Source organism: Colobus angolensis, unplaced genomic scaffold (genome assembly GCF_000951035.1).
Source record: "Colobus angolensis palliatus isolate OR3802 unplaced genomic scaffold, Cang.pa_1.0 Scaffold61, whole genome shotgun sequence".
Classification (NCBI taxonomy): Eukaryota; Metazoa; Chordata; class Mammalia; order Primates; family Cercopithecidae; genus Colobus; species Colobus angolensis.
In genome coordinates this window covers 4,990,728-5,008,976 of record NW_012119710.1, presented here as the reverse complement: position 1 = coordinate 5,008,976, position 18,249 = coordinate 4,990,728, and the positions used below count along the sequence as shown (strand labels likewise).

At 40.4% G+C, this 18,249-nt stretch overlaps 1 protein-coding gene across 1 annotated transcript in view; it reads left to right on the top strand.

The window, feature by feature from the left end:
* Positions 1 to 18,249, top strand: part of NUP160 (nucleoporin 160kDa) — a 73,074-nt gene that overhangs the window by 21,860 nt on the left and 32,965 nt on the right. The window contains exons 8-18 of the mRNA XM_011963561.1: positions 5,106 to 5,183; positions 5,448 to 5,545; positions 7,773 to 7,857; positions 9,132 to 9,200; positions 11,208 to 11,291; positions 11,584 to 11,754; positions 13,821 to 13,920; positions 14,489 to 14,654; positions 15,109 to 15,236; positions 15,314 to 15,474; positions 17,506 to 17,507. Coding sequence (XP_011818951.1) covers positions 5,106 to 5,183; positions 5,448 to 5,545; positions 7,773 to 7,857; positions 9,132 to 9,200; positions 11,208 to 11,291; positions 11,584 to 11,754; positions 13,821 to 13,920; positions 14,489 to 14,654; positions 15,109 to 15,236; positions 15,314 to 15,474; positions 17,506 to 17,507 — 1,142 coding nt within the window. The remainder of the gene's footprint in view (positions 1 to 5,105; positions 5,184 to 5,447; positions 5,546 to 7,772; positions 7,858 to 9,131; positions 9,201 to 11,207; positions 11,292 to 11,583; positions 11,755 to 13,820; positions 13,921 to 14,488; positions 14,655 to 15,108; positions 15,237 to 15,313; positions 15,475 to 17,505; positions 17,508 to 18,249) is intronic.

Sequence of the window (18,249 nt, the reverse complement as noted above, 5' to 3'; positions counted from 1 at the left end):
CGCCCATCTCGGCCTCCCAAAGTGCTGGGATTACAGGCTTGAGCCACTGCGCCCGGCTGCATTTGTCTTTATGGTAGAATGATTTGTATTCCTTTGGGTTATATACCCAGTAATGGGATTGCTGAGTCTAATGGTAGTTCTGTTTTTAGTTCTTAGAGGAATCACCACACTGCTTTCCACAATGGTTGAAGTAATTTACAGTCCCACCAACATTGTATAAATGTTCCCTTTTCTCTGCAACCTCGCCAGCATCTGTTATTTTTTGACTTTTTAATAGCCATTCTGACTGCTGTGAGATGGTATCTCATTGTGGTTTTGATTTGTATTTCTCTAATGATCAGTGATAGTCAACTTTTTTCCTATGCTTGTTAGCGGCATTCAGCTTCTTTTGAAGTGTCTGTTCATGTCCTTTGCCCACTTTTTAACGAAGTTGTTTGCCTTTCATTTGTAAATTTAAGTTCCTTATAGAGGTTGGAAATCAGACCTTCATCAGATGCATGGTTTGCAAATATTTTCTCCCATTCTGTAGGTTGTCTGTTTACTCTGTTGAAAGTTTCTTTTGCTGTGCAGAATCTTTCAAGTTTAATTAGATCCCACTTGTCAAATTTTGCTTTTGTTGAGATTGCTTTTGGTGTCTTCGTCATGAAATCTTTGCCCATTCATGTGTTCAGGATGGGATTGCCTACGGTTGTCTTCCAGGGTTTTTATAGTTTTGGGTGTTACATTTAAGTTTTTCATCCATCTTGAGTTGATTTTTGTATATCGTGTAAGGAAGGGATCCAGCTTCAATCTTCTCATTTGCCCATTTTTTAATTGGTTTATTTGTCTTTTTTGTTATTAAATTGTAAGAATTCTGTAAACAGGCTGGCGTGGTGGCTCATGCCTGTAGTCCTAGCACTTTGGAAGGCCAAGGTGGGCAGATCACTTGAGGCCAGGAATTCAAGACCAGCCTGGCCAATATAGTCAAATCCCATCTCTACTAAAATTATAAAACATTAGCTGGGCATGGTGGCCTGTGCCTGTAACCCCAGCTACTTGTGAGGCTGAGGCATGAAAATTGTTTGAAACCCGGAGGCCAAGGTTGCAGTGAGCTGGGATCGCGCCATCCAGCCTGGGCAATGGAGCAAGATTCTGTCTCAAAAACAAACAAAAAAAATGGTATTATAAACTTAATCTTATGGAGTCACCATTGTATATGTGGTCCATATGCCAAAGCATCATTATATAGTCTGTAACTATATTATTCTGGATCTAAATCTCTAATCAGATTTATGATTTGCAAGTAGTGTTTTCTACCATGTGAGCTGTCTTTTCACTTTCTTGATGGTGTCCCATGAAGCACACATTTTTCATTTTGATAAAGTCCATATTATCTATTTTTTCTTTGGTTGCTTTTGTTCATAGTGCCATAACTTAAGAATCCTTTGCTAAATCTGAGGTCATAATGATTTACTCTTATGTTTTCTTCTCAGAGTTTTATACTTTTAGCTTTTATATCCTAAAGTCCGTTAGGACTTTGATTCATTTTTTAGTTTTGTGGGGTTTTTTTTAATAGTGTGAGGTAAGCATTCAACTTCATTCTTTTGCTTTTAGATATCCAGTTTTCTCAGCACCATTTGTTGAAAAGATAGTACTTAACACATTGAATGGTCTTGACACCCTTCTCAAAATCATGTGACCTTAGACACATGGTTTTATTTCTAGACTCTCAATTCTGTTCCATTGATCTATATATCTGACCTTGTGCCGGTGCCACACTGTCTTGATTACTCTTGCTTTGTAGGAAATTTTGACACCAGGAAGTATGAGCCCTCTTACTTTGTCCTTCTTTTTCAAGATTGTTTTGGCTATTCTGGGTCCCATTTAATTCCATATGAGTTTTAGAATCAGCTTGTCAGTTTCTACAAAGGAGTCAGCTGAGATTCTGATAAAAATTGTGTTGCCTCTATAGATGATATTATAAAATATTGCCATCTTAGCAATATTAAGTCTTCTGATCCATGAACATGGGATGCTTTAGTTTTCAGAATATGAGTTTTATACTTTTGTTCAATTTCGTCTTAAATATTTGATTCTTTTTGATGCTATTGTAAGTGAAATTTTCTTGATACTATTATAAATGAAATTATTTTCTTAATTTCATTTTCAGAGTGCTCACTGGAAGTTTACAGAAATACAGTTGATTTTTGTATATTCATAATTGTATCTTGCAACCTTGCTGAGCTCATTTATTAGTTCTGATAGATTTTTAGTGGATTCCTTAGGATTTTCTTTATACAAGATAATGTCATTTGCAACTAAACTTTTGATTACAATGGTTCACACCTGTAATCCCAGCATTTTGGGAGACTGAGGTGGGCAGATTGTTTGAGCTCAGGAGTTCCAGACCAGCCTGGGCAACATGGCGAAACCCTGTCTCTACAAAATAGCAAAAATTAGCTGAGCGTGGTAGCTCATTCCTATAGTCCCAGCTACTTGAGGGGCTGAGATGGGAGGATCACTTGAGCCTGGAAGGTTGAGGCTGCAGTGTTCCTGATTGCCTCACTGCACTTCAACCTGGGCAACAGAGCAGAACCCTGTCTCACAAAAAAGTTAGTTTTGTTACTTCCTTTCTAATCTAGATGCGTTTTCTTTCTTTTCTTTTCTTTTCCTTCTTTCTTGTGGGGTTTTTAAAAATTATTTTGGATGGAGGTGGGTGGTAATTGTCCTGGCTAGATCCTCCAGTACAGTGTTGAATAGAAGTGGCAAGAACCTACGTCTTTTTTTTTTTTTTTTGAAACAGAGTTTCACTCTGTCACTCAGGCTGGAGCACAGTGGCGCACTCTCAGCTCATTGCAACCTCCTGGTTCAAGCGATTCTCCCACCTCAGCCTTCTGAGTAGAGTTGCTGGTACTACAGGCATGTGCCACCATGCCCAGCTAATTTGTGTATTGTTTTTTGGTAGAGATGAGGTTTCACGGTGTTGGCCATGCTGTGCATCTTTACCTCATTCCTGATTTTTATTGCTAAGGGAGAAGTTATCAGTATTTCATCATTAAGTATAATGTTAGCTGTGAATTTTTCTTTTTTTCATCGTGATGCAACAGTAATCTGTGAATTTTTTTTTTTTTTAGACAGTGTCTCACTGTCACCCAAGTTGGAGTTCAGTGGCGTGATCTCAGCTCACTGCAACCTCCACCTCTCAGGCTCAAGCAATCCTCCTACCTCAGCCTCCCAAGTAGCTGGGACCACAGGCATGTGCCACCATACATGTTTAATTTTTTTGTATTTTTGATAGAGACGGGGTTTCACCATGTTGCCTGATCTCAAACTCTTGAGCTCAAGGAATCCACCCACCTCAGCCTCCCAACGTGCTGGGATTACAGGTGTGAGCCACAGTGCCCAGCCTGAATTTTTAATAAGTGCCCTTTATGTCATGTTGAGGAGCTTCCTCTTTACTCCTAGTTTCTTGAGTGTTTTTCTCTTGAAAGGGTATTCAGTTTGGTCCCACTGCCTTGATTTATGTTAAGACACCATTAATTTTACCCACCATTGGTTTTGCATCATTGATCCAAATATCAACAAAGTGAAAAAGCAAATGATGTAGTATTATTATGCAGAGGGTTTGGGGCCAGGTGCAGTGGCTCACACCTGTAATCCCAGCACTTTGGGAGGCCAAGGAGGGCAGATCACCTGAGGTCAGGAGTTTGAGACCAGCCTGGCCAACATGGTGAAACCCCGACTGTACTAAAAATACAAAAATTAGCCAAGCATGGTGGTGGGCATCATTAATCCCAGCTACTCAGGAGACTGATGCAGGAGAATTGCTTGAACCCAGCAGGCAGATGTTGCGCTGAGTGGAGATTGTGCCATAGCACTCCAGCCTGAGTGACAGTCTTAAAAAAAAAAAAGGAAAGCGTTTTTACCTCACTGACACCCTGAAATGGTCTCAGGGACCTCTAGGAATCTGTGGACCACATATTGAGAACCACTGCTCTAAAGGTCAGATCTGGAATGAATGTAGTAGTTCAGGAGTGTGTCAAATCGAGCAGAGCTATTATTTCCTTTGTTTTGAGTATTATGATTCTTCATTGAAGCCTAAAATCAGAATAACTTTTTTGACAGCTATGTAACACTGTTAGCCTATTCAGATTATAGTGAACTCGTAGTATTTTATTTCTTTTTTCTTAAAAAGAACTCATTTTCAGCTGGGCCTGATGGTGCACATGTATAGTTCCAGCTACTCAGGGGGCTGATGCAGGAGGATCATTTGAGTTCAGGAATTTAAGACCAGCCTGGACTGTTGGGTTTTTGTTTGTTTGTTTGTTTGTTTGTCTGTTTGTCTGTTTAATGCTGTTTGAGACCTGCTAAATTGATTTCATGTCCCATGAATGGATTGAGATTTGTAGGTTGTAAAACATAGGTTCAGGCTAGAATGGATATAAGCACTACATACTGTTTTTCATAATTCATACACTGTTTTTCTTAAAAGGGAATTTTGCTACTTATTTTTCTTTAATACTTCTTTGTGAACAGCTGCATGTAAGTAAAGGGTCATCATCACTCTTAACAATTTACAGTAAATTTTCTTTATAAAAACAGTTAATTTAGGCTGGGCTTAGTGGCTCATGCCTGTAATCCTAGCACTTTAGGAGGCTAGGGTGGGCAGATCACCTGAGGTCTGGAGTTCGAGACCAACCTGGCCAACATGATAAAACCCTGTCTTCTACTAAAAATACACAAATTAGGCTGCATGGCTCACGCCTGTAATCTCAACAGTTTGGGAGACCGAGGCGGATGGGTCACTTGAGGTCAGGAGTTTGAGACCAGCCTGGCCAACACGGTGAAACCCCGTCTCTACTAACTATATAAAAATTAGCCGTTCATGGTGGCAGGCACCTGTAATCCCAGCTATTCGGGAGGCTGAGGCAGGAGAATAGCTTGAACTTGGGAGGCGGAGGTTGCAGTGAGCCAAGATCATGCCATTGTACTCCAGCCTGGGGTACAGAGCAAGACTCCATTAAAAAAATTTTTTTTTAAAGGTTTCTGAATGCTAATAGCCCTTGCTTCGAAAAGTAACATGTTGATTATTTCAGGTAATAAATGATTATCTTGTGTTTTAACAGTTCTGCGTTTTCCAGTTGGTGAGCACTGAGAGTAACCGCTATAGTCTAGATCACATTTCTTCACTGTTCACTTCTCAGGTAGGTTGATTCATCCTTTGCATATCACATAAGTACAAGAAAAAGAAGTATTGGCTAACTCTGTTATGGTGTAATGGGATTGTAGTCTTAAAATGGAATAATTTCATGATGTATGAAACAAAATTTCATTTAGACTTTACCAAATTCATGTGGTACCATGTTTGGTTTTCATGCATTTACCTCTCCTGCAGATGAAAAAGTAAGTCACCATGAACTACTGCTTTCTTTCTTATTTTATCCCTTTTTTCCCACATTTCCTCCTAGGAGACACTGATTGACTTTGCCTTAACTTCCACGGATATCTGGGCCCTGTGGCATGATGCTGAGAACCAAACAATTGTGAAATACATCAACTTTGAACAGTATGGGTCACTTAATTCTGTCGTCCTACCTCACCCCAAACAATTTCATGCTAAGAAGACAAGAGAGGCCGGGCATGGTGTCTCATGCCTGTAATCCTAACACTTTGAGAGGCCGAGGCAGGCAAATCAGTTAAGCTCAGGAGTTCAAGACCAGGCTGGGCAACATGGTGAAGCCCCGTCTCTACTAAAAACACAAAAAATTAGTTGGGCATGGTGGCAGGTGCCTATAATCCCAGCTACTCAGGAGGCGAGGCTGTGGCATGAGAATTGCTTGAACCCAGGAGGCAGAGATTGCAGTGAGCCAACATCACTCCACTGTACTCCAGCCTGGGCGACAGAGTAAGACTGTCTCAAAAAAAAAAGACGAGAGCTTTTTATGTAGAATGAAGTTAAGGGTTTTCATTTGAATAATTCAGTCCTGGGTTTTCCTCTTGTTACTGTCTTCCTGAAATACCTCTTGTGCATTTTGTGTTGTTTTTTACATTTTTGTTTTAGGACAAAATGAGATTTTTTGGGGTTGGACTAAGATAAAATGCCATATTTCTTGGGAGAGATAGCACATATCCAAAATACCTCTAATCTGGGAGTTTTCTTTGTTTCTAAGCAAAGACTATTCCTGATTCCTGCAACTTCGTTAGGACACTATAGCCTTTGTGTTTTCAATTTTCTCATCATGAGATGAGAAATAGATTGGACAAGTGCAGTGCTTCTCACTGCACTTTAAAACAGGACCGGGCATAGCAGCTCCTACCTGTAATCCAAGCACTTTGTGAGGCTAAGGTGGGAGGATTGCCTGAGGCCATGGTTCAAGACCTGTCCGGGCAACATAGCAAGACCATGTCTCTATAAAAAATAGCGGCCAGGTGCGGTGGATCATCCCTGTAATCCCAGCACTTTGGAAGGCCGAAGTGGGCAGATCACGAAGTTGGAAGTTTGAGACCAGCCTGGCCAACATGATGAAACCCCATCTCTACTAAAAATACAAAAATTAGCCGGGCATGGTGGCATGTGCCTATAATCCCAGCTACTCAGGAGGCTGAGGCAGGAGAATCTCTTGAACCCAGGAGACGGAGGTTGCAGTGAGCCAAAGTCGTGCCATTCACTCCAGCCTGGGCAACCAAGCAATACTCCATCTCAAAAACAAATAAATAAATAAACTAGCCAAGTGTGGTGGCACGTTGCACCTTAGACTGAGGCAGGAGGATTGCTTGAGCCTCAGAGTTCAGGCTTCAGTGAGCTATGAATGTGTACTTTTTTTTTATGTGTATGAAATTATAACACAATTTAATGTTGATTATATCTAATATTAGATATATTTGGTATCTAATATTTTTTAATATACATGATATTAGTTTGCAAACTTTAGGTAGTTAAAAATACATTTTACAAAACAATTTTTGGCTGGTCCCATGATAATGGATTGTCAGAACTTTACGTTAGTGTCACTAAAGTTGGTATACAGCCCTCCACTGCTAAATTTGACTGGCAAAAAATAAAAAACCCTTTTGAAGCAAACACTTGTCTAACCCCTGAAACACCTGTAGAGGATCCCTTGGGACAGAGCTTGAGGACCACTGAACTAATTGAACCCTCTGGGTCTGTGATAACCCTAGAGCCTAAGGTAGAATTCTGGGAATGATTGCCCCCCTCAGGTTGACCTCAAGCCATACCTCAGAAGAGAAAAAAGTACTCCTTATCGATGGCATTTGAACAAAGTAGTCAGAAAGCACAGGCTGCAGAGTTGGAGCAGGGTTGGAATCCTAGTTGTGCAACTTACCAACTGTGATAAACCCTCAGCCTCACTCTCTACATCTGTGAAATGGGAGTACTATATCCTTGAAAGAATTGTAAGGCATACATGAATAATGTCTAAAACTGGATCTAGCGTAATATCTAGCAAATAGTAAATGCAGAATAAAAGTTAACTAGTCTTTGTATTTGATGTCTTAGTGTTAAAATGACATTAAAGATTATAGACTTGGCATCTGAAACAAAGAGTTTCAATTTTAGGAAGGTACTTATTAAAACTTAGTAAGAAAACTTGTATAAAAACTAGGCTCTGCTAAAGATGTTTATTTCTTATTTAAAAAAAAATGTTTTTAGTAGAATCAAGCAGTCATTGCAGGGGTTCCGTGATGGGGTCCTTCCTGCCCAGATACTGCCAACAGCATGCATTTCATTTTTAGTGATCATTTCTATATAAACTGGTGGACTTTTTTGTCTCTAGTAATGTTGCAGGTCAGTGGAATCCAGTTTTTATGCAGCCTCTGCCAGAGGAAGAGATTGTCATCAGAGATGATCAAGACCCCAGAGTAAGTAAATGCTCAAATGTTATATAAGGGAATGATTTACCTTGATCTGTTTGTTTGTTTGTTTTGAGACAGAATCTCACTCTGTGGCCCAGGCTGGAGTGCAGTGGCATGATCTCGGCTCACTGCAACCTCCACCTCCCAGGTTCAAGCAATTCTGCCTCAGCCTCCCGAGTAGCTGGGGCTACAGTCACGCACCACCACACCCAGCTAATTTTTGTACTTTTGTAGAGATGGAGTTTCACCATGTTGGCCAGTCTGGTCTCGAACTCCTGACCTTAGGTGATCCGCCCACCTCAGCCTCCCAAAGTGCTGGGATTACAGGCGTGAGCCACTGTGCCCAGCCAAATTTCTGCATGTTTAAGGGACACCCTCAGGATAAATAAAAAAGTTTTCAGTTGATGCCTTAGTGTTAAAATGACGTTAAAGATTATGGGCTTGGGATCTGAAACAATGACTGTTTGCAGGAGTAGAAACCATACTTTAAAAATCTTAAATTGAATTTCAGTTACTACATTTTTAATCCCAAGAGTTTGTTGGTGGTAGTTATTTATTGTTCCAGTTAACTACTGGCACTTGGCTTTATATGCTGATTACTAAAATTCTTGTTTTTCTCCTTCATTTCGGTCATTTTATCATCTATCAAAAGCTCAGTAGAAGGAAGGAAACTTGAATGACTGTTAGAGAGAATTACTACTTGGGGGCAAATCTGGTTTAGGAGAGTTGGTCAAAATCATTAGGCAGTATGAGGTTTTTCCATGTTCTCTCTACTTCATTTCCCTACTTGTGAGAGTTTATTGCTGTTTGTTTTGTTTGCATATAATACCTATTATTACTGGTTCCATTTCTTTTACATGTGAGTCATAAAATGAATACTGTTGGTATTCATTTTATGAATACCATAGATGGTGTAGAAACCAGCTTCGTTTACTTGTTCTCTTACCAATGTATCTCAGCAATAAACTAGATTTGCTTCTTCTATTTAAGATTGGCATTTGACAAAGCTTGTTTTCTGCTGAAACCCAATGAAGCTCTCTGTGAGGAACACACCATTTTAAGTATAGTACCTCTAGTTGACTCAAAGACATTGCAGTCTTCACTTCCAGTGTGAAAACATGGAACTGCATTACTGTTATTGCCCACCTATAGAAGGGCAAAATGGCAATGTTCATATAGTAGAAACTCAAACTTTGGTGTTATGCGTGAATTTGGTGTTATGTGGTGACTTCCAAATTTTGTTTAGGACGATAGTAACTTTTGTTTTAATGTTCTAACAGGAGATGTATCTGCAAAGTCTTTTTACACCAGGACAATTCACAAATGAAGCTTTATGTAAGGCTTTACAGGTCAGTAAAAACATATTTACTGTTTGTTTAAGACTATTTCTTATTTTATTATGTATTATATAATTAATAATTACTACTAAGTTTTTGCATATGTTAAACACTGAGTGTACTTCTGTATTTCTACATATGTGTGTTTGTAAATACTTTTATAATTTTTTTAATGTTCTTTCCATTAAATATAATATTCCTGGTGGAGAGGTTGGGAGGGGACCACTTTCCCAATAATCCCAGCATGACACATGCTGGAGTTAAAAAGAGAAACCTCTACCTACAGTATTGTAAAAAGATACCATACTACACTGCATACTTAAAGTGCTTTTTTGTTTAGTTTTGGTTATACTGTTCTAACCTTTTTATTAGGACAATGAAGGTCTGACTTAGTTCAAATTCAAGAAACTCTTGGCCGGGCGCGGTGGCTCACGCCTGTAATCCCAGCACTTTGGGAGGCCAAGGCAGGTGGATCACGAGGTCAAGAGATTGAGACCATCCTGGCCAACATGGTGAAACCCCGTCTCTACTAAAAATACAAAAATTAGCCGGGCGTGGTGGCGTGTGCCTGTAGTCCCAGCTACTCAGGAGGCTGAAGCAGGAGAATCTCTTGAACCCAGGAGGCAGAGGTTGCAGTGAGCCAAGATTGCACCACTACACTCCAGCCTGGTGGCAGAGTGAGACTCCGTCTCAAAAAAAAAAAAAAAAAGAAAGGCTTTTAGCTTCAAATTCATAGTATAAGAGAAGCCCAGTGCTTTACAAAAAGATTCTTTGGCCAACAGTGGTGACTCACACCTATAATCCCAAAACTTTGGGAGACTGAAGCAGGAAGATCACTTGAGCCCAGGAGTTTGAGAGCAGCCTAGGCAACAGAGGGAGACCCTATCTCTAAAAAAAAAAAAAAAAAGAAAGAAAAATAGCCAAGTGGCATGCACCAGTGGTCCCAGCTACTCAGGAGCCCTAGGTTGGAGGACAGCTTTAGCCCAGGAGGTAGAGGATGCAGTGAGCCTTGATCATGCCCCTGCCTTCCAGCCTGGGAAACAGAGTGAGACCCTGTCTTTAAGAAAGAAAAAAAACAGAAAGGGTTTTTTAAGGTTGCGAAGGCTTCTGGCCGGATGCAGTGGCTCATACCTGTAATCTCAGCACTTTGGAAGGCCAAGGGGGTGATTTGCTTGAGCTCAGGAGTTCAAGACCAGCCTGGGTAACATGGCAAGATTCCCATCTCTTTTAAAACAACAAAAAAGTTACATAGACTTTTTTTTTTCTTTCTTTGAGGCAGAGTCTCGCTCTCTTGCCCGGGCTGGAGTACAGTGGCACAATCTTGGCTCACTGCAACCTCCACCTCCTGGGTTCAAGTGATTTTCCTGCCTCAACCTCTCGAGTAGCTGGGACTACAGACGCATGCCACCACACCCCACTAATTTTTGTAGTTTTTAGTAGAGACAAGGTTTCGTCATATTGGCCAGGCTTGTCTCGAACTCCTGGCCTCAGGTGATCCACCTGCCTTGGCCTCCCAAAGGGCTGGGATGACAGGCATGAGCCACTGCACCCAGCTTGCATAGGCTTCTTTAAATTACTACTTAGCTTCATGGATGGATTTAAAATACAATAACTCATATAATTGAAAGTTATATTAGAATCTTCTAGTCTGACCTCCCACATAAAACAGAAATGCCTTCTGAGGCTTTTGTGATAGTTAATTCAGCCTTTAATTGTCTCTACCTCCACTGACCACTGTCTCACTACCTCTTGTGGGAGTTATTATTCCCAAACTGTATCATTGAAAAGGAAGCCTCTCTTCTATAAATCAACCCTTCAAGTATTTTAAGAATCTTTCCAGGTCATCTTTCTCCAGACTAAATACACCCAGTTTCTTCACTTTCTCTCAGGTGATGTGTGTTCCAGGTATGCCAGATCTCTATCATATAGTTTTACATTGCCTCCATGTCTTCGAAACTGAAATATTTTTCATTCAGTTTTAGCTATTATATAGAAGTCTAAAATGTCTTTTAATGTTAGATTTTCTGCCGAGGAACTGAGAGGAATTTGGATCTTTCCTGGAGTGAACTGAAGAAAGAAGTTACTTTAGCTGTTGAAAATGAGGTGAGGTTTGGGTAGAGAAAGAGTAAGAATTCCTTCCATCTTGATATAGGGCGGATTGGTACTGAGGAATTATTGGAATTCTTCACTTGACCTTGTTCGTTGGAAGTACAAATGTTTGAAACCTTTTAACTAGAGAATCAGATATGCATTTGCATATTCTACGGCCTTTAATACGTAAGGAATATTCATTTGGCTGTAGCTTAGTATAATGATATTGGACAATTATATTTTTTGTGGACAAAGATCCTAAATGGCATCCAAAGTTTAATTTCTTTTATTTCTTCTTTGCCAGCTTCAAGGAAGTGTAACAGAGTATGAATTCTCCCAGGAGGAGTTTCGAAATTTACAACAAGAATTCTGGTGCAAGTTCTATGCCTGTTGTCTTCAGTATCAAGAAGCCGTCTCTCATCCTCTTGCCCTACATTTGAATCCACACACAAACATGGTGTGCCTGCTGAAAAAAGTAAGCGAACTGAAGCATGGAGAAGACCTTGAGACAGTTCAGTGGCTGTTATAATAAAATGCCTTCAGAAAACAAAAAGTTCAGTGGGTCTTGCCGAATGTTAGTCTGCCGAATGTTGCGGTTAGCCTTTATGACTTTGCATTTGTATTTTTTCCCCTAAAATTGTGAGTCATTCATTTAAATAGTTTTCTGTGTTATTATCTATGCTTTTTTTGTATTTTATTGTATTTATTTACTTTTTTTTGAGTTGGAGTCTTGCTCTGTCACCCAGACTGGAGTGCAGTGGCATGATCTCATCTCACTGCAACTTCTGCATCTGGGGTTCAAGCAGTTCTCCTGTCTCAGCCTCCTGAGTAGCTGGGACTACAGGTGCACGCCATCATGCCTGACTAATTTTTGTATTTTTAGTAGAGATGAGGTTTCACCATATTGGTCAGGCTGGTCTTGAACTCCTGACCTTAGGTGATTCACCTGCCTCAGCCTCCCAAAGTGTTGGGATTACAGGTGTGAGCCACCACACCTGGCCTATTTACTTTTTATATTGAAATAATTTCCAACTTAAGGTAGGAGTTGCAAGAGTAGCACAAAGAATTCCTGTATGCACTTCACCTGGATTCATCATTTGTTAACTTCCATTTGCTTTTCTTCTTTCTCTAAACATAGTTTTTCCTGAACTGCTGAAAAGTTAGTTGTAGATATCATGCTCCTTTATCCTTAAATATCCTTAAATATTTCAGCATGTATCTAAGAACACGAATATTAAATAACCACAGCCCAATTTAAAAATCAGGTTATTTGATATTGACGTAATATACAGTTTATATTCAAATTTTGCCAAATATAATATATATAGAGTTTATATTCAGATTTTGCCAATTGTGCCCATAATTTTTTTTCCTGATCCAGCATCCAATTTTTTTTTTTTGTTTTTGAGAGGAGTCTTCTCTGTCTCCCAGGCTAGAGTCTAGTGGTGCAATCTCTGCTCACTGCAACCTCCGCCTCCTGAGTTCAGGCGATTCTCCTGCCTAGCCTCCAGAGTATCTGGGATTACAGGCATGCGCCACCACGCCTGGCTAATTTTGTATTTTTAGTGGAGATGGAGTTTCGCCATGTTGGCCAGGCTGGTCTCAAACTCCTGGCCTCAGGTGATCCGCCCGTCTCGGCCTCCAAAAGTCCAAGATCCAATTTTTTTTTTTTTTTTTTGAGACGGAGTCTGGCTCTGTCGCCCAGGCTGGAATGCAGTGGCCGGATCTCAGCTCACTGCAAGCTCCGCCTCCCGGGTTTACGCCGTTCTCCTGCCTCAGCCTCGCGAGTAGCTGGGACTACGGGCGCCCACCACCTCGCCCGGCTAGTTTATTTTGTATTTTTTAGTAGAGACGGGGTTTCACTGTGTTGACCAGGATGGTCTCGATCTCCTGACCTCGTGATCCACCCTTCTCGGCCTCCCAAAGTGCTGGAATTACAGGCTTGAGCCACCGCACCCGGCCATAAGATCCAATTTAATATATATATTTAGTTACTGTGTCTCTTTAGCTTAACCTCAAACTGTTATCTGCATTTGTCTTTCATGAGAATGACATTATTTGAAGACTATGCTTGTTTTTTGTTTTTTTGGGGTTTTTTTGTTTGTTTGTTTTTTTGAGGAAGGATCTTGCTGTGTCACCCAGGCTGGAGTACAGTGGCACTCTTAAGGCTCACTGCAGCCTCAACCTCCCAGGCTCAAGTGATCCTCCCACCCCAGCTTCCCTAGTAGCTAGAACTAAAGCTGCGTGCCACCACACTTGGCTAATTTTTTTTTTTTTTTTTAAAGAGATGGGGTTTCATCATGATACCCAGGCTGGTCTTGAACTGCTGAGGTCAAATGATCCTCCCACCTCAGCCTCCCAAACTGCTGGGATCACAGGTGTGAGCCACTGTTCCCAGCCAAGACTATACCTATTGTTTTATAGAGTGTATTGCAACTTGGGTTTGTCTCGTGTTTCCTCATGATAAGATGCACATCTCAATTATTTTATACCTTTAAACTTTTACTGAAAAAAATGTAACTGGAAAATTTGTTTTCCCAGGGGTACCTGTCTTTCCTTATTCCCTCCTCCTTAGTGGATCATTTGTATCTCCTGCCTTATGAGAACCTTTTGACAGAAGATGAGACAACCATATCTGATGGTAATAGTAATTGTTACGTCCATATTTAATCCCCTTCCTACATAAACCCTATGCTTCGTTTCACATGGATACAAAAAATTTTGATTGCCACACCTGTCTTGGTCACTTCACCACACCACAAATATTTTAGTGAACACTTAAGAGACCAAAGCATCTCTGATACCTCAGATAGATATCTTGTCATTTAATTAACATTTTTTTTTTTTTTTTTTTTGAGGCGGAGTCTTGCTCTGTCGACCGGCCTGGAGTGCAGTGGCCGGATCTCAGCTCACTGCAAGCTCCGCCTTCCGGGTTTATGCCATTCTCCTGCCTCAGCCTCCCAAGTAGTTGGGACTACAGGCGCCCCGCCACCTTGCCCGGCTAGTTTTTGTATTTTTAGTAGAGACGGGGTTTCACCGAGCCAGGATGGTCTCGATCTCCTGACCTCGTGATCCGCCCATCTCGGCCTCCCAAAGTGCTGGGATTACAGGCTTGAGCCACCGCGCCCGGCCCAATTATTAACATTTTAATGTAGTATCAATCAATAGTCATTGGCTTAAGACATAAATTAACTTTCTCTTCTTTGTAGATGTGGATATCGCTCGGGATGTCATATGTCTTATAAAATGCCTCCGGCAGATTGGAGAGTCAGTAACTATGGATATGTCTGTCATAATGGAAATGAGTTGTTATAACCTACAGTCTCTGGAAAAGGCTGCAGAGCAGATTCTGGAAGATTTGATCACTATTGATGTGTAAGGAGAATTAGGGTAAAGTGCATTTCCTAATGGAAATTCAGCATTTTTAGCTGCGAAGTTGGGATTTTAATGTATGTTCCAGAGTGTACAAAGTAGTAGCTTAAAGTCAAACTGATGTGCCATGATTCTAAATACGTATTTCTACTTTTAACAGAAAATTTAACACATGACTTCAAGTCTGGAAATAGACTTATAAAATATGCTTTAACAATTAACTGAGCTAAAAATTCTAAAAGGCAAAAGTATTCTTCTCACATTTGTTTTGTGTGTTGTTTATGAAAAACTGAGAGGAAATTTGCTATGTAGAGGGACTGTATCGTGTATGCCAGAGTGATTATCTTCATTCCTTTATCTGCTTCTCTTGTTTCATAATGTATTTAGCTTATAGGACATATAGAACTTGTCTTACATATTCTCAGTAGTAATAAGAGTTTTGTAATTGTCTTTATAGAGAAAATGGGATGGAGGATATTTGTAGTAAACTGCAAGAAATTAGGAACCCAATCCATGCAATTGGACTCCTTATACGGGAAATGGATTATGAAACTGAAGTGGAAATGGAAAAGGGATTCAATCCAGGTAAATGACAGAACAACAAATGTGCCTCTTTGATGAAAACAATGATGCATTCAACACCACTTTTCTTCTTTTTACAGCTCAACCTTTGAATATTAGAATGAATCTTTCCCAGCTCTATGGTAGTAGCACAGCAGGGTATATTGTGTGCAGAGGTGTGCATAAAATTGCCAGTACTCGTTTCCTGATCTGCCGAGATCTTTTGATCTTACAGCAGCTGTTAATGAGGCTTGGAGATGCTGTAAGTACTGCTTGAGGGAAAACTTGTAAAATCTAAAACCTGGTATAAGCCTACAAGCACTTAGGAGCAAAATGTCAGCCCTACCAGCACAGATACTTTTGTCTTGGTTCACTGCTTTATTCCCCCAAACTTGGCCTTATGAGGTGCTCTATCAATATTTTTGAATTAAGAATGAATAAGCATTGTAATCCTTGTGAGATTATAGAGTAAGAGCATATATGGAGGGGATAGTGGGGAGGGAGAACATCAGGAAGAATAGCTTATGGATCCTGGGCCTAATACTTAGGTGATGGGTTGATGTGCAACAAACCATCATGGCACACGTTTACCTACGTGACAAACCTGCACATCCTGCACATGTACCCCGGAACTTAAGAGTTGATTAAAGGAAACATATATGAAGCAGATTGCTTTACTCTTAACCTTTGTATGTGTAGTAGTGGAAAATTATCCCAGGTTGGCTCTCCCAAAATGTAGTTTTATTAGTAACTATGAATGTGGTAAGAGTATCCTTTAGTATGGAGGAAGAAAAAGAAAACTCTCTCTTTTTTTTTTTTTCCTGTCTCTCTCTTTTTTTTTTTTTTTGAGACAGTCTTTCTTTGTCTCCCAGGCTGCAGTGCGGTGGCCTTAGCTCAAGCAATTCTCCTGCCGCAGCTTCCTGAGTAGCTGGGATTACAAGTGTGTGCCTCTGCACCTGGCTAATTTTTGTATTTTTAGTAGAAACGGGATTTTGCCATTTTGGCCAGGCTGGTCTTGAACTCCTGACCTCAGGTGATCCACCCACCTCGGCTTCCCAAAGTGCTGGGATTACAGGCGTGAGCCACCTCACCTGGCGTAAGAACTCTCTACAGTGCAAGGCTTACCCTAAACACAGTTTTGAGATGCAGGTTTATCTTTGTGGTCCTCCTAACTCCATTCTGTGCTTTCTTTTTCGTTCTGTTCTTCTTAGACCACCAGACTCTTGTTGCTAATATATAGTCCTAATCACCCACCCTACTGAATGTCCCATGCTAAGAAATTATTTTTCTGCCCACAGTCAGACGTCCTATTTTTTTTCTAAGTCAATAATATCATTTGAGCCTATCAAGGAAGCAGTCTAGTTAAACCAATTCATATTAATGTGTAAATAGCCAAAAGTCCTTTGGGGCTCCCATTTTAATTCTGACTTAAAATGTATAAATGTACTTATACATTTTAAGTCAGAATATATTAATTCAGGCCGGGCACAGTGGCTTACACCTGTAATCCTAGCACTTTGGGAGGCTAAGGTGGGCAGATCACTTGAGGCCAGGAGTTCGAGACCAGCCTGGCCAACACAGCAAAACTCCATCTCTGTTAAAACAAAAAAGTTAGCAGGGTCTGGTGGCACACTCTTGTAATCCCAGCCATTCAGGAGGCTAAGGCATGAGAATTCCTTGAACGCAGGAGGCAGAGTTTGCAGTGAGGTGAGATTGCACCACTGCACTCCAGCTTGGGTGACAGAGCGAGACTGTCTCCAAATAAAAGAAAGAACTTATTAACCTAGATACATTGCTCATGGTAGAATTTCAAGCAAGAGTAAGATAAAGGCCAGGTGTAGTGGCTCATGCCTGTAATCCCAGCATTTTGGGAGGCCAAAGTGGGCTGGTTGCTTCAGCCTAGGAGTTTGAGACTAGCCTGGGCAAACCCTCATCTCTACAAAAAATACAAAAATTAGCCGGGCATGGTGCAGCAAGCCTGTAGTCCTTGCTACTTGAGAGGCTGAGATGGGAGAATTACCTGAGCTTGGGAGGTTGAGGCTGTAGTGAGCTGTGATTACCTCACTGCACTTCTGCCTACATGACAGAGTGAGACCCTATCTCAAAAAAAAAGAAAAAAAAATTGGGAAGATAATTTGTTTAAGACCACCAAGTTGAAAAGGGAACCTTTCCTGAAAGTCACTTAGGTTGTTTAGCCTTTACTAAGTTCTTTTTGATCTATGTAGATTCTTCTGTTTTTTTTCGGGTTTTTTGTTTTTTAAATTATAACTTTTGTCAATTTTTCTGAACACAGAAGTAATAAGATATTCATTGTAGAACCTTTACAAAATATATGTAAGCAAAAATTTTAAAAATGTGTAATTTTCTACCCAGTGATTACTACCTAAATTTTGCTATATACCTTTTTTTCCATGCAAATTCTTTTTGGTTTGTTTGTAAAATTTAAAGAAACTACATAGTATTTTTTGTAATCTGGTTGTTCTGTTCTTCCAATTTATAAATCTCACCAACATTTTTCTTTTTGTTGCCAGTTTTTCCCTTATGTCCATAATTTTCTGCACATCTTTTTTTTTTTTTGAGAGTCTTACTCTGTAGCCCAGGCTGGAGTGCAGTGGTGCAGTCTTGGCTCACTGCAGCCTGCAGCCTCCACCTCCTGGGCTCAAGCAGTTCTCATGTCAGCCTCCCTGGTAGCTGGGATTACAGATGTTTGCCACTACACTGGCTAATTTTTATATTTTTAATAGAGATAGGGTTTTGCCATATTGGCCAGACTGGTCTCAAACTCCTGGCCTCAAGTAATCTGCCTGCCTCGGCCTCCCAAAGTGCTGGGATTACAGGTTTGAACCACCATGCCTGGCTACTTTCTATAAATCTTTAATTATATCTCTAGGATAAATTCTAAGAACTAGACTTTGGTCTATAGGTTATGCACATTTTAAGTCTTTTGGTAGTACTGCCAAATTTGCTTATAATGGTCATACCTATTTTTTTGCCCAACACCAGCAGTATATGAGAGAATTTAGATTTCCCTGTGTTT